Source organism: Caretta caretta, chromosome 8 (genome assembly GCF_965140235.1).
Source record: "Caretta caretta isolate rCarCar2 chromosome 8, rCarCar1.hap1, whole genome shotgun sequence".
In the NCBI taxonomy this organism is placed as follows: Eukaryota; Metazoa; Chordata; order Testudines; family Cheloniidae; genus Caretta; species Caretta caretta.
Genome location: NC_134213.1, coordinates 57,182,766 through 57,197,360, shown reverse-complemented (window position 1 = coordinate 57,197,360; position 14,595 = coordinate 57,182,766). Strand labels below are relative to the sequence as shown.

General features: G+C 40.6%; 1 protein-coding gene across 3 annotated transcripts in view; it reads right to left on the bottom strand.

The window, feature by feature from the left end:
* Nucleotides 1–1,535: 1,535 nt before the first annotated feature.
* Nucleotides 1,536–14,595, bottom strand: part of HMCN1 (hemicentin 1) — a 323,571-nt gene continuing 310,511 nt past the window's right edge. For 2 of the 3 annotated variants that reach the window (XM_048860590.2, XM_075131536.1), the window contains 3 exons: nucleotides 8,242–8,361; nucleotides 3,925–4,051; nucleotides 1,536–2,918 (listed from right to left, as the gene is read on the bottom strand). In XM_048860590.2, the coding sequence (XP_048716547.2) occupies nucleotides 2,552–2,918; nucleotides 3,925–4,051; nucleotides 8,242–8,361 (614 nt within the window). In that variant the 3' untranslated portion in view covers nucleotides 1,536–2,551. Of the gene's footprint in view, nucleotides 2,919–3,924; nucleotides 4,052–8,241; nucleotides 8,362–11,373; nucleotides 11,725–14,595 lie in introns of all 3 variants that reach the window. The other variant, XM_048860591.2, reaches the window with a different exon arrangement.

Genomic DNA, 14,595 nt, shown 5'->3' with positions numbered 1-14,595 from the left:
ACCCAAAGGCTGGAGATCTGAAAGGCAAGGAGGACCCCACCCAGTGCTGGGCGAAGGGAGAAAGGGCAGTGGAAGGGGGAGGTGTGGGACACCAGGGCTGGGCGACAGGCAAGGGATGATGGAGACTACTGGCTGGCACCCACCTGTGCTAGGGGTGAGGGGGCCCCCTGTGCTGGTGGAGGGTCCTGCCGGAAAAGGGGAGGGTCTGTCTGAGGCGGAAGGGCTGGGTCAGCCTGCCCTGGCACGAGTGGTTGGGGGACGCTAGGACTCTGCAGCAGCAGGCAACGCCGGGAGCCAGCAGAGTGGAGCGGGCTGGGGCTGGTTGCTTGCTGCCACGGAGACTGAGCCCAAGCCTGGGGGGGCTGTGGGCAAGAAAAATAAACAAACAGGGCCAGTGAGTGCAGGGCGCGGGCCCAACACCTGCTGCTGGCGCCGGGCCACCCTGGAATATGGGGCCCCCCAAAGCATGGGATGGCTCTGCCTATGTTAAATGAGCTGATCTTAGTCCAGTTCTTAGTGGACGGTTGTTTACATCACTAAGCCACCATCTCAAGAAATCCTAACCGGGGCGGTGCCCTGATTAGTGTCAGCAGGAACAACACTCTTGTGGTTTAAAACACTCAGGACTGTCTTCAGTTCCCAGCCCTGCCATAGATTCCATGTATGGTTTTGGGGCAAGTTACTCAAGCAGTCTGTGCATCAGTTTCCCATTTCTTCCATCCTTTTGTGAGTCTTGTGTAAAGAGATGTTTTGGGGCAGGCTATGTGCATGTACGGCACCTAGCACAAAGGGTCCCAGGTCTTGGTAGGAACTTTAGGTACTGCTGCAACATGAAATCAATCGCTGAACTCTGTGATGGTCCTGAGGTGCAGCGGTGGGGAGGTTTGGTGTAAACTAGCATTGCTGTTGGCCATACTAGCTCTGTTCTGTACATAAAATGACACAGAAATTTCAGGAGTCCTTGTGCTGTATATTTATACCTGCTTACTGTATTTTCCACTCCATGCATCTGATGAAGTGGGTTATATTCCACAATATATGCCCAAATAAATTTGTTAGTCTCTCAGGTACCACAAGGACTCTTCGTTGTTTTTACTGATACAGACTAACATGGCTACCCCTCTGAAACCTGATAGAAATTTGAGGCACTAGTGTTATGCATCTAGCCCCTTTCAGTGATTTTATGTGTACTATATTGTTCATTAGCAACCTCTAGGAATATTTACAATAAAACCCAAGTTAGTAACAAAATAATTTCCCTTCTGAGAAACAGTAGTAAAAACCCACTCCCCTGATCAATCAACCCTGTATGAATTAACAGGCCCTGAAGATTCCCGGACTTGGGCTTCATTGATGAATGGGGGACATGGAAAGAATTCCCGAGCTGAGAGCTCTCCCAGTGTGGATGCCTTCAAACTGTACAAATTCAAAAGATTGTCAATTCTTCTTTCATCTGCTGGATTAGAACTAGAGACGTGTGACTAATTCATAGCAAGTAATTTGTTCTATGAAAAATTCTGCAGTAGTCTCACAGGTTAAGAAAAAGTGAACCTTTATTTGATTATTTCTGATGTAACATTATCCTTTGGTAGAAACGTTATTGTAAAACACTCAAGATATTGCATAGAAAATACACACGGGGGAAATCACATATATACATTTCATAAAAATAGAATACATCTTGACAAAATTACTTCCAGAATTTGTTACCACCTTTATACAGTGTATTGACACCTAATATTTTGCTGAACCAAATTTGCTAGATTTTTGGGGAAAAAGTTCCATTTTCAAAAACAACCAACCAGGAGTAGTGGAATGTGGAAGATCTGGAGCTAAATTAATGGGTTACACCAAAATGTCAGAGTAAGATTTTTATCATAAAATATCTGCTTTCTAAGGTGGAAGTAGCTATGTATTTTTTTTCTTCGGAACAGTAATGGCATGGCTGAAATCACATGAATGTCACAGGTTCCTATTCAAAAATTTCCAAGTGAAAATAAGCACCAGTGTGGCATCCATTTTAGCATTTTTGAGTGTAGAGTGGTATTTTTCCTTTTTGACCAAATGAAACAATGTACATACAAACCTATTTGTATCAAGTATTTGGTAAGAAAAATATCATTTTTCAGCAGATAAATTTGTAAAACATTTAGCAACCCTTAAAAACTAGCAGAAATGCTAGTTCTCTGTTTAGCTTCTTAGAATTAGACTGATTTTTGTCTACTACTTTGACCACTAAAATTCCACCTTGCATTTCTGATTTGTTCTGGTGAATTTTCAGAACCATTTGTGGAAAGTTACTGCTCCAGTGTAATAAATAAAGCAAGTGGTAAAGGCTCCTTAGAACCCTGGATTTTTTTTTTTAATTGGAATAATGGAAATATTGGCATCTTCAGGGAAAGCACAAGAAAAGAGCATAGCACCACTTTCATGTTGCAAGGTTTGCAACTGTTTTTAAGAGGAGGCAGTACTGTCAGTCTGGAAGTGGTAATACCCACTGGCACTTACGAATATGGTTAAAATACTTCAATTACTGGCTGAAGTGTGCTTTTTAATATGGATAGGCAGACACAGCTATATAAACAATGAAAGTCGTCTGATATTCAATGTTTCCATCAGCGCTGTAGGACAAAGCTCTGACTCTCATCCGGTATGTCTCTGGCACTTGCAGTGGCCTGGTTGTGAACACTACGCCTTTTAAATTTTCATCTCTGAGAGCAAATGGGATTGTTGGGTCCTCATCTACCATTAGGAAAGTTGTTCTGGGATGCATCACTCGATCTTGAGTGTAGACAACCAGTCGAATTAAATCCTGATTGGCAGCTATCCCAAATGGCAGGGAAACAAGTTTGTATTCCAAGGCATACGGGCTAAGAGCACATTCCAAATCATTAGATGGGCAGGTCTTAAGACAGAAGCTAGGAATAAAAACAATACTTTGAAGTAGCTAGGCAGAAGGTATTATACAGGTCACTACAATTTAGTACAGTATTAGGGCATTATGCAGCAAAGGCCAAATTCCGGTACACACGCATGACATGCAGTTACTTCAGCGTACACAACCTGATCTTGTTTCTTTGAAACCACAACCGAGTTTCACTGATAATAGAATGCACTGGAAGCCACAGAGAAGTACTAAAAATATTGATAGCTTTTAAAAGAAATCCTAGATTATTTTTTGTTTTGGTTACTATAGCCAATAGCACATCATTTTAGTGACCAAGTTCGTAAACAATGCAAAAAAAAAAAAGGCTTTTTGGGACATTTATAAAATACTTAGGGTTCATTCTCCATTTGGTGTGTATGATCTGTTACAGAATTTTGCCTCCAAAATTAAAAAAAAAAAGATTGAGTGGGGGATGTTTGTTCTCAAGGACTAGTGACTATTTTGAAGTGCTCTAAAAATATAAATGGAAGCATCTAAGCACTGTCCAAAAATAAACTAAAGCCAGAAGATGAGCAAAAAAGGCCCCATCACTGTTTGCTGAAGGAAACTGAATGATTAGGAAGAATCCGAACAAAATCTGATCATGGCAAAGTTTGAAAGTTTGCGTGTCAGATTCTATTGGTACACAAACAGTCTGACCTTGCTTCCACTGAATCCAACATTAGTAATATTGGATCCATGATGGCAGCCAGAAGTCACAACTTTTGTGTGGACCCACTGCAATCTAATCCTATTATTTATCAATAACATGAAGCAATAATGCATATATATCACTGTCACCAGTGACTAATTTTTGTACGGAGAACAGGCCCAATGCTGTAAATGTAATCCACTAGTGTGGATCTCTGCACCAATGCAGAATTGTACTGAAGTCAGTGGGATTCCTGAAAGGGTCTGTGCTAGCAGATAACACTGCAAGATCAGGGCCAATGTTTGGGGAGAAGAAAGAACCTGAAAAAAACTTAAATAAAGCATACCCAGAAAGAGGATCTCGCTGATAGTTTGGTGGACAAGGTGTATCTATACACTGGTAGCTTCCTCTCATGTTAAAGCACATGCGATTTGGTCCACAGTGAATGTTCTGTTCAAGGCACTCATCAACATCTGATTGTAAAAAGATGCAGTTAATCACTTCTTTGTATTGAGGTGAATTTCACAGGTACAGGAAAAACTAAGCACATCACTGTCTTAAAATATTGCCAGACTACAGTAAGTACCATACAACTGCATGAGAAGTAGCCTTCCCCACTTCACGTTTCATGTTCCTATTCTTAGAACTCTGCCTTGGTACAGTATTTGATTTAGTGGAACTAGCAACCCCAGTAATGTACATTTGTTGTTGTTGTTTGTACTGCATGAGTGCCTATGGCCCTGTTGTGCTAGCTGCTCTTGAAACACAAAGAAGAGAGAGTCCCTGCCCTAAAGAGCTTGCGATCTAAACTGCAACTACATTGTCCTTGAAACAAAATCTTGTCAATGGTGACTAGCTGGTTCAGGGGCTTTGGTGGACTATCAGGTGCGAGGGCACCATTTTTGGTTGATGCTGAGGACATGCTAAGCATTAGTTTGGTTTTGAAACCTGTTCTACTTCTAACAGTGAAACTTTGTGGTCAGGGTTAGGGACATATTGGAAGGACCACATGGGCTAACTTACAGAGTAAGAAGGTGCAATAGATTACATAGTCAGTTTTCTGATCATCACCACTTGGTTTAATATTGCCTCATGCCATCAAGCTGATGTATATACCCCCATTAATTAGAGACTGCAAAATATCTGTGGTGAAATTCCATTCAGGGAAACTTCAAAGGTTTGCATTTTGTTTTGACTTAGTAAAATTGTTTTTAAAATGGCTCTTTTTTTTTTAAATGGAAAACCCACAACATTTTTAGGAAACTGGACTGATTTTGTGAACTTTATATGAAATGCAAAACGTCAAACTATAAAGGTCTCTTGGGTTCTTATCAAACAGATACCACACTCCACAGTTTGACTACTTATCCGAGCTTTAAGAGACCCAAAACACTTTTCTGGAAGCCTCGTGCAGGAAAATGTTTTATCAGGATATTTCAAGTATGTGCTGGCTTTAGGTGGGCAAGGAGTACCATAAAAACAGTTTCTCTCTCAGTATTTTGGCTAAAAGCCATCTGTAATAAGAAGTACCATCAAAGTTAAATCTCCATTTTGAATACCCCAAAATTCAGAGGAGTTGGATCTGAGACAATAAGGGTCAACTGCACTACTAGGATCTGGATCCAAATTCAGACTCCAAACTACAACCCTTCCTAGCCTCAGTTCTGAATAGATCAGATCCAGAGTTCTGTCTCTTTGGCTGGCCTTGCATAGAAACAAAATGCTTGATTTCTGTGTATACTAAGACCTCTTTACAACACTGCCATTAGTGTAAGTGCAGAAGAGGATCAAAATGACAAATAATGTAGCTGGGTTGGATATTGAGAGCACTTATATGTGACCTCCAAAGATGAAACTAAAATTAGGCTTTTTCCCTTCTAAAAGAAGCCTGAAAGGATTTTATCGAAAAGGAAAAGAAAAACAGGGTTTTCTTTTTTCCTCTTTGTTATTTACAAAAGACATTCAAATCTTGTCTTCCCCGGAAACACTCTGCTGACTGGAAGATCAGTGAAATGGGCATCACAAGGGTGAAAGTGGATGGAGATTTTTGTCAGGCCATTTGAAACTCTATTGTTTGGTTTGGATTTTTAAATGCCTTTTAGTTCCAATTGATTCAACATTTCATGCCCTTCAGTTAAGTGAGAGTTCACAGCATAAATCTGCGGCTTCCTTGACACTCCTGATATTTCTAAGCTAAAAACAACTAGAAATAAACCTCTTTCACGTCTTCTTTATACATCATATAACAAAAAAACCATCACCCTTTTTGCATGTTTTGAATTCAGTTTTAGACTTGAAAGTGTGAAATTCTTATGTCATTCCTTGTAGGGAACAGCAGCTGTTTTGTAACAAATATTTCAGCCTCTTAAAAGATGAGAAACTCCCATTGGAAAATATATTAGAGTAAGGATTTCCTTATGAAGAAATAATGGTTTTCTACTACAGCTGTATTAAATCAGTGTAACATAAAATCAATTTAAAGGGGAAAGTTTTTTTTATTATTCTACTTGGTTTTAATATTTCTGATTCCTGTTTTCCTCTCTCCAGAGCATAATTCCAGAATCTGAATAATATTTTCAAATAACCGACAGCAACAAAAAATTTTTAAAATGTTTTGCGTTTGAAAATATAGTGTCTTCTTCAGTGTAAGAACAGCATTTAATGGCTTCTGATTGGTGAGGTAAAATTTTAATGCCAAATATTTTGGTGTTTAACCTCCAGATGTTCCAGTCAGTACCCACAGATATATCTGATGCCTGTATATTTTCTAGTGATGGAGAGACCTCTAAATCGTCTTGGATAAGTATCCAAAAAAGATCATGTGCTTGTCTGAACCTCTTGAATCTGAAGAGTGAGCTGCAAATCTTGTAAAATAGCTTGCTTAGGCTCTCCATTGAGGCAGGCTGTTCTTCAGCCATTTACAACCTTGCTTGAAGGCATTTCTAGCTCTGTTCCCCATCCAGAACAACTATGGCAGGAGCCAGAATGGCTCATGTTGCTTAGTATATGACTCAAGGTTGATGATAAAAAAAAATTGATTTTTAAAGCTATTTATAATAAGTTTAGATCTTACATAGAATGTCATAATTTTAATCTATTACAAAAATAGAAAATATAATATTAAGCTGTACATGTTTGCTGCCAAGATTTAAAGAAAATTACACCGTTGAACTGATGGGAAGTCACTGGTTAAGCATCTTGAAGTGCTAAACCAGCTTTTGACTGCAGTAGCATCTTGTGCAGAGAGAACATTTTCTTGATTTCAGTTTATTTAACTAGTTCATTCAAAGTTAAGAAACTGGGAGTTGAAAAAGCAGGAAAGCTTATTTTCTTCTTCCAATCGATGAGTAAAAAAAATTAGGTATGAGAGGATGATCTCTACTAGTTCTAAAATCTTGACGGACATGGTGACCATAAACAATCAGTTTTATCTATGAATTGAACTAACTGATTTATTAAACAAAGGAAGTATTAAATGTAAAACCATGTTTTGATAAACTATTTGTATGCATCCAGCACGTTTCAGATAGTTCTACTTAATAAAAAAAAAATTTGGAGCATTTTTAATTGAATCTGAATTTCCATCCAAACAGAGCTAGTAAATAAGAAATGCATCATTCAACATTTTCTAACGTTATAAAAATTAAGTATCTGAATAAGTTAAGCTATAGAATTGCTTAAATAAATGTGTATAGATATCCTCCTGGTTAGCAAAAAAAAAAGTACCACATGTAGTGCAAAGGCTATATTTAGTTGCAAATCAGTATGTTTTAATGATTACCAACCAATGAGAATCAGCCTTGCTTTAGGAAAATAACAAAAGGTCCAAAAGCAAAACACGATTGAAACTGATGATTTAAATGAAGGTTTTCTGCTTGTTGATTTAAATCGTGATTAAAATCAGTTATTTAAGTAGCTTTGATTTAAATCAACCCTGAAATGGCCTGTGTTGTTTCCTTGCTGAGCACCATTTTTTATTTAAAAATTGTGCCCAGATAGGCAAAAAGTACAAATCAAACAAGGTGATGCGGCCAGTGGAGGCTCTGAAGTGAGAAGGAGACAAGTCCACGGTGACCTGTGTTTTCAGCATAGCATCTTGACCTCTGATCTAGCTTTGCCACCCTCACAGTAAGCAGAGTGTAGTTTAGAAAAGGTTTGTTTCTAGTTTTCAGCAAAGTCTTACTTTATCTGAGGTGGTTTACCCAACCTAAGGCGGCCCAAAGGAGTGCCTACCCCCGCTCCCCGTGCTGTGCTCTAAAGCACTGCTCTTTAAGTTGCTTATTTTGTCTCTTCTCTCATATTTAAAAATTGTTCAATTCAGGGGTTATTTCCTTAAACACAACTAGTCAATACACTGAAGGTCACAAGTAGAAATGGAGCCAAACTCTGAGCTCCAAACAACCCAAACTTGGGATATGTTGAAATCTGAAGCCATATCTGAATTTCAGAAATGGTTTTATAACGGACTGAACCAAATCCCCAAGTCTAAGAGCCGCTGCACTTTGGGATGTTTGAAAGTTAGACCTGAGTTTTGGGGCTTGAGTCTATATCTAGTTGCAGTTGCAATGGGATAGCACATGTTTGTTGATAGGAAACAAATTAAAGAAATACTCCATCTATGTATTTTCCACACACACGCAGATCTGGAGAGATATTTACTTACCTTGGCATGCTTTGCCATTGGGCATAAGACGATAACCAGTTGGACAGACACACTGATAACTTCCTAGGGTGTTTCTACACTCATGCTGACAGGCATCTCTGTTTTCACATTCATCAATATCTGCAAAAAAGCATGAACATATAAATGTTAAATTCTCAAGCAGACTGATCTCTGTCTTTTTTGCTAACCAGATCAAACTGGTCTGATCTGTGTGTGCAGAAACTTCTCCAGCCAGTATACTAATACAAAAACCTTTGAGTGATTAATCTCCATCTGTATGCAGTGCACATACTGAGCTGCTTGGGAAGTTTTAGAATCTCCTTGTGTCATGGGATGGCCATCTAGCAAGTCTGAGAAATCCTTTCCATTCAAAATACATGTATTCAGTTGCTCATAATTTTTTCTCAATTTTTAATTTGGAGCTGAGATTTGGCATGTCTGATCTCAATTCCTAAGTGATTAATAATCATAATTTTTAAAAAAAAAATAGCTCTTGGGGATCCCGCACCTCTTTCTGATATAAGATTTCTCAACGTGAGTATTATATATTCCACAGAGAGAGGCCAGGTTGCTGGCACCCAGTGCTGGAGGATAGTCTGGGGAGAAGAGAGAGGGGAATACCATGGGGCAAATTGCCTACAACACGTGGTCTGCTGTAGGGTCCAAAACCAGTCAAACCCTCACCAGACAGTACGGGGGAGCTGGTTGAGGAGAGGACTGAGTCAGGGTACCCAGGAAATGCACTGATTCGGCACATTGCCAACAGAAGCTTCCACTTATGGGAGCTGCTGTACCAATTTAAAGCTTTCCAAAGGGTGAATCCCTCCTCAGGTGCAACAGCCTCCTTCACAAGTTTCTGCCTCCATTAACAAGGTGGGACTTCAGCTCAATATCTGGAAAGAGAGAAAATTAGTCTATGCTCTTTGTAGACTTTTTATAGCTCCGAAGTAATGCAATAGAATTAGACCAGCAGGTTAAGATTTTCCGAGCAGGACAGGGGATTTAGACACAGGCCTTCCTTAATTCTAATTCCTTAAACTGCTTGAAAACCTCCACTTACTTCAGTAGTAAGTCCTTACTCAAGCTAAACTTACACTGGCTCAGATCTTTTGTGGATTATGTTTGGGAGGAACATCTGTTCACATTCCCACTCCCGCACCTGTGTCTCACACGAAATTCTTTACATAAAAATTCAACATCAAATGGTGAAAGAGATTTGTAATTGTAATTCCCAGGGTCTGTATTTTACCAAATCTTAACTGTTCTCCTTCTCTTGGGAAAGGAGTCTCATGTACTATATCATTTCCAGTTTAGACCGGATTAAAAATCTAAATTTCAGCTCCACTAAAATGACTTGTAAGTATATTACCTGAAAAAATGGATCCTTTACAATGGACCCTAACCCCCATCTCCCACTGACTTCAATGAGAGCTGGATCAGGGCCCTAAAGATCAGTTTAAATCTTTAGACTGAGAATGGATATTCCAAAATCTTTGACTGAAATAGTTGTCCACAATAAACGGTGCTAACTAGAAAATTTGTCAGAAGTCAATACAAGTTTGGTTAAGGGCCGCATGACTGCAACATATGTTTATTAGCATTAATTATTAAGTCTTCTGCTACTAGAATATAGCACATGAGGATTAGTAGCTATTTTGTGAGTATGTCGTGCCTATGATGTGCATCCATGGCAGTATGTGCAAATTGTCTAAAGCAGCACAGACCTCTCTATTACATGCATTCAGAAAAGTTACAGTAAGGGCCAGACTTCCTCACCATGAACAGTACCTTATGCAATATGACTGAATATCCCATTGAAGTCAATAAGAGCACCTGAGGAGTAAGGGTGAAAGTATCTGGCTTTAAAGCAGCATATTTGATAAAGATTAAATCACTCTTCATGTCCTTTGCTAGTTGTCATGCTGCTCACTCTCTTTTTGAAAATTAAAGTGAGTGTCTGCTCCAAGGTCATCCCACTCTCCTTGTTCCACAATGCAATTCTGTCCTTATTTATTATTTGCTTGTTCGTTACAGAAACAAAACATGCACAGGTGTGTATTCCAATCCCCAGCCCTCTTTCTTGCCTATTATCTAGGCTGTGGTGAAAATGACTAGCAGACATTAGAGGGTCTGGGTAGTGCTTGTCCACTGCCAATAAAGATTGCCTTAGGAAAAAGGTCTGAAACTCTTAACTGCTAAACATGAAGAGGTCAGTTCTATTGCCCTAAAATAAATCAGTCAACAACATGTTCTACGAGGTATTTGATTTCCCTGGGAGCAGAATTAGGCTTGTAATGACGAAAACACCTAGCCCTTCTTCCTTGGACTTCACAGATGGGGCAACTGAACTGTAGATAGGCAAAAGGCCTGGTTTTCTGAGGTGCAAATCACCTGCAGTTCCCACTGACCTCAGTGGAATCTGTAGTTGCTCAGCACATCTGAAAATCAGGCCATTAGTGACATGCCTCCGGTCACAGAGTGGGCCAATCGCAAAGAAAACCCATGTCTCCTTACTCCCACATACAGCGAAAGGGCAATTCTGTCTTTCTGCAGAGCATCTTGTCTGATATGCTCAGTGGGTTGCAAAGAGTACCATTACTCCTACGTTTCACAAGCTATGTTATCAATTTCAAACCATTCTAAAGTGTGTGTTTATGCTGCACTTACAGATGCGACTAGCCTCTACCTATACCAATGAAGCTATTGTTTCCACAGTGTCTAGTCCAGAAATCATTATTCAGAATCTGCTCAGGCCAAATTCACATTGAAGTCAAAGGGAGTATGATTAAGATGTATGAGTAAGATTTTCAGGACTGGACATATAGTGACCATTGGTTTTCAAAGGGAAAAAAAGTCAGAGGAAGGCTAATACCCACAGAAGGGAAATATAGTAAGACATTATCTGTTTGAGAATATACAGCAACTGACCAACAAAATATGAGGGGCGTGGGGCGGGAGGGGTTCCACAAAAATTTTACTAGCACTTGTTTGGAAAAACATGCATAACTCATTGAAAATACATCATGGCAATAAAAAACGTATGGCACCCTACACCATCATTCTTCGAAGCAAGCGATGAGAAATGTCAATATGTGAAGACAAAAGAATTGGATAGACATGGCTGACATTTACCTATACATTTGTCATTTCGTGCCTCATAGCCTCCAGGGCAAGATTCTCTAATATTCCTTTTAGTCCTGGAGAGAGATATTCTGCTGTTTCTATACTCTGAGTAGGAGCTGTAGAGATCTGAGGCGTGCCTGTAAAACTGTTGAGGTTGATAGTTGTCTCTCACAGGGGAGAATTGAGCATAGTTATAGTTATTGTAATAGGTGCCATAATTTGGCAACCTCTCCAATCCAGCGCAAGATGTCCCATCACCTAATAAATGTTGTCCAGGTGGACAGATACACTTGAAGCTGCCGGGGGTGTTGGCACATTGAAATGCACACGGTTTAGGCACTTGTTCACATTCATTAATGTCTGCTCATGTGACATGATCCAGAGCAACAAACCATATATAAAGGGAGAAAAAAAACACACACACATACAGAAAAAAATACATCAGTCTTTGGAGCAAACTGAGGACATAAATGAGATCCTGAATGAAGTCAGTAAAATATGCAGAGCCCAATGCCAAAAAAAAAAAAAAATGGGTACAATATTTTGCCATGTACAGTAATCCATCTTACTCTTCCTATGAAACTCGTTAGGACATGAGACTGTAGCACTCAGTTTTTATCCTGTGTGGATTAAATCCCTTTGAGGATTAGCACACAACAGGTTTGTATTGGGGCTGTGAAAAAATAGGATTTTTACCAAATCTTCCCCAGGAAGTGGGGTGCAAGGCTTGGGAGGATTTTGGGGGGAAACATGTTTCCAAACGGTTTCTCAGGAACCCAGATAAAGTTTGGTGGCGGCAGTGGAAGTCCAAGGGAAAAGGGTAAAATAGTTTGTACCTTGGGGAAGTTTTAACCTAAACTGGTAAAAGTAAGCTTAGGAGATTTTCATGCAGGTCCCCACATCTGTACCCTAGAGTTCAGAGTGGGGAAGGAACCTTGACAGGGGGAAATTGTTTCCAGCTCTCCTTTTTCATGTAAGACTACTCTGTTCTTCTGGTGCCTTGGGAGTACATAAAGGAGGAAGGATTCTAGCCCCAAAAGGCATGTGGAAAAATCCAAGAGGCACTAATATATGTTGTGTATCCTTGGTAGTAGCACAATTTCTAGTAACAGGGGAAGATGAGATCCATTCTACATGCTGTGATACTGAGGTAGAAGGAGCTACAGTAAGTTATTGAGATTTCTGGGCTGTAATGTTGAATTTCCACGCTAGGGTGAGTGGTGATGATCACTGACCCTTCAAAAAGTCCAGAGGTTTAGTTCTATTTGAGGAAGACTCCAAGCTTTTTGTTTGTGAATTTTCTCTGAATTATAAAAAGAATTCAGGTCTGCAGAGCAGAGGTCACAACAGACACTCTGGGCATTGTTTGGGCACTTCCACTTCTGGGAGGAATCAGGAGGAATCAACTTTTTTGCATTTAGTACTTTTTATTTACATAGATTCCAAGGCTGGAAGGGACCACTGTGATCGTCTAGTCCAGGGGTGGGCAAATGTTTTGGCCCGAGGGCCACATCTGGGTATAGAAATTGTATGGCAGGCCATGAATGCTCACGAAATTTGGCTTGGGGTGTGGGAGGGGGGTGAGGGCTCCGGCTGGGGGTGTGGGCTCCGGGGTGGGGCCAGAAATGAGGAGTTCAGGGGGTGTGAGGGGGCTCCAGGCTGGGGTGGGGGTTTAAGGTGCGGGGAGAAGGGGGAGGGCTCCAGCTGGGGATGAAGGGTTTGGGGTGCAGGAGGGTGTTCCGGGCTGGGGTGCGGATCAGGGCTGGGACACGGGTGCAGGAGGGTTCTCCGGGCTGGGACTGAGGGGTTCAGAGGGAGATCAGGGCTGGGGCGCGGAGGGGTGGCTCAGGGGTGCAGACTCTAAGCAGCGCTTACCTCAAGTGACTCCCAGAAGCAGCAGCATGTCCTCCTCCGGCTCCTAGGTGGAGGCATGGCCAAGTGGCTCTGTTCCGCACTGCCTGGTCTGCAGGACTACCCCTGCACCCCCTGGACAATGGGGGTGGTGCTTGGGGTGGGGAAGCGTGTGGAGCTGAGCCACCTGGCTGTCCCTACGTGTAGGAGCCGGAAGGGGGCCATGCCGCTGCTTCCAGGAGTCACATAGAGCAGCCCCCGACCCTGCTCCTTGGCTGGAGCGCCAGAGTGGGGCAAGCCCCAGACCCTGCTCCCCAATGGGAGCTTGAGGCCTGGATTAAAATGGCTGTCAGGCTGGATCCAGGAGTTATAAGCAACACAGCTAAGGATTTTTTTAAATGAGATCAGAGCCTTAACGGTATAAATCCGCATAGCTCCACTGAGTTCATTGGAACTTACTTGATTTATACCTGTGAGGATCTAGACCATGACAGTACCCTCTAGTGTGTGATTAAGAGGCAAAATATAATAAAAACAAAACATATGGGTAAAGAAATCTTGAAACTCTGTGCAATTAGTTACCTTACATACAGCATTTTTTACAACTTAGGTTTCAAGTTTTCTTACCTGTGCAAAAGAGTTTTTGGTCTGTAAAATAAGCTATATCCTTTGCAGTGAGTTACAGATGAGACATATATGAAGATATGTAAATGATGAAAATGAAAAACCCAGTAAGAATTGCAGCCATTTTTACAGGAGCAGCATATATGACAAAGTAGCAAAAAGTCACAGTTCTGCATTACACCAAAGGCATGCTTAGAGTGCAGGTGAGCACTGACCAGATGGCAAACCAAAGCATTCCATAGACAGTATCCCTTTGATTATGCAACATAAATATCAGATGTACATCAGAACATTAAAAAACCCTAAAATACATCAGCTTTTAAATTTGTAAAACTAAATTTTCAAATTTTCCCTGAAATGCACTCCTTTCTTTTGGTATTAAAAAGAATCTAGGCTTTTCTGTTTCAAACAACTGAAGTTTTCAAACCAGTTACTGAGTATTTAATTATCAAGCTTTCTATCATATCTTACTATGGACAACACTTTGTTAGGATATAGATATTCAGGCCTGTCTGCAAAGGCCTATACTTTAAGAATTTAGGTATATGTTTATCATTTAGCTAGTTATAGAGATATAAAAGAAAGGAAAGGATCAAAATCACTGTCTGACTGTATAAGGCCTTTTCTCACTGTGACAGTCTGAGGCCCTGTTCTTAGGCCAATGCCTCTGGCTAAGCAGCAGAGGCAGCCATAAGCTGGGAAGCGACCGGTCACATCCTCGTATTCCAAACTAGTCACATTGAAATAAAGTGCTCT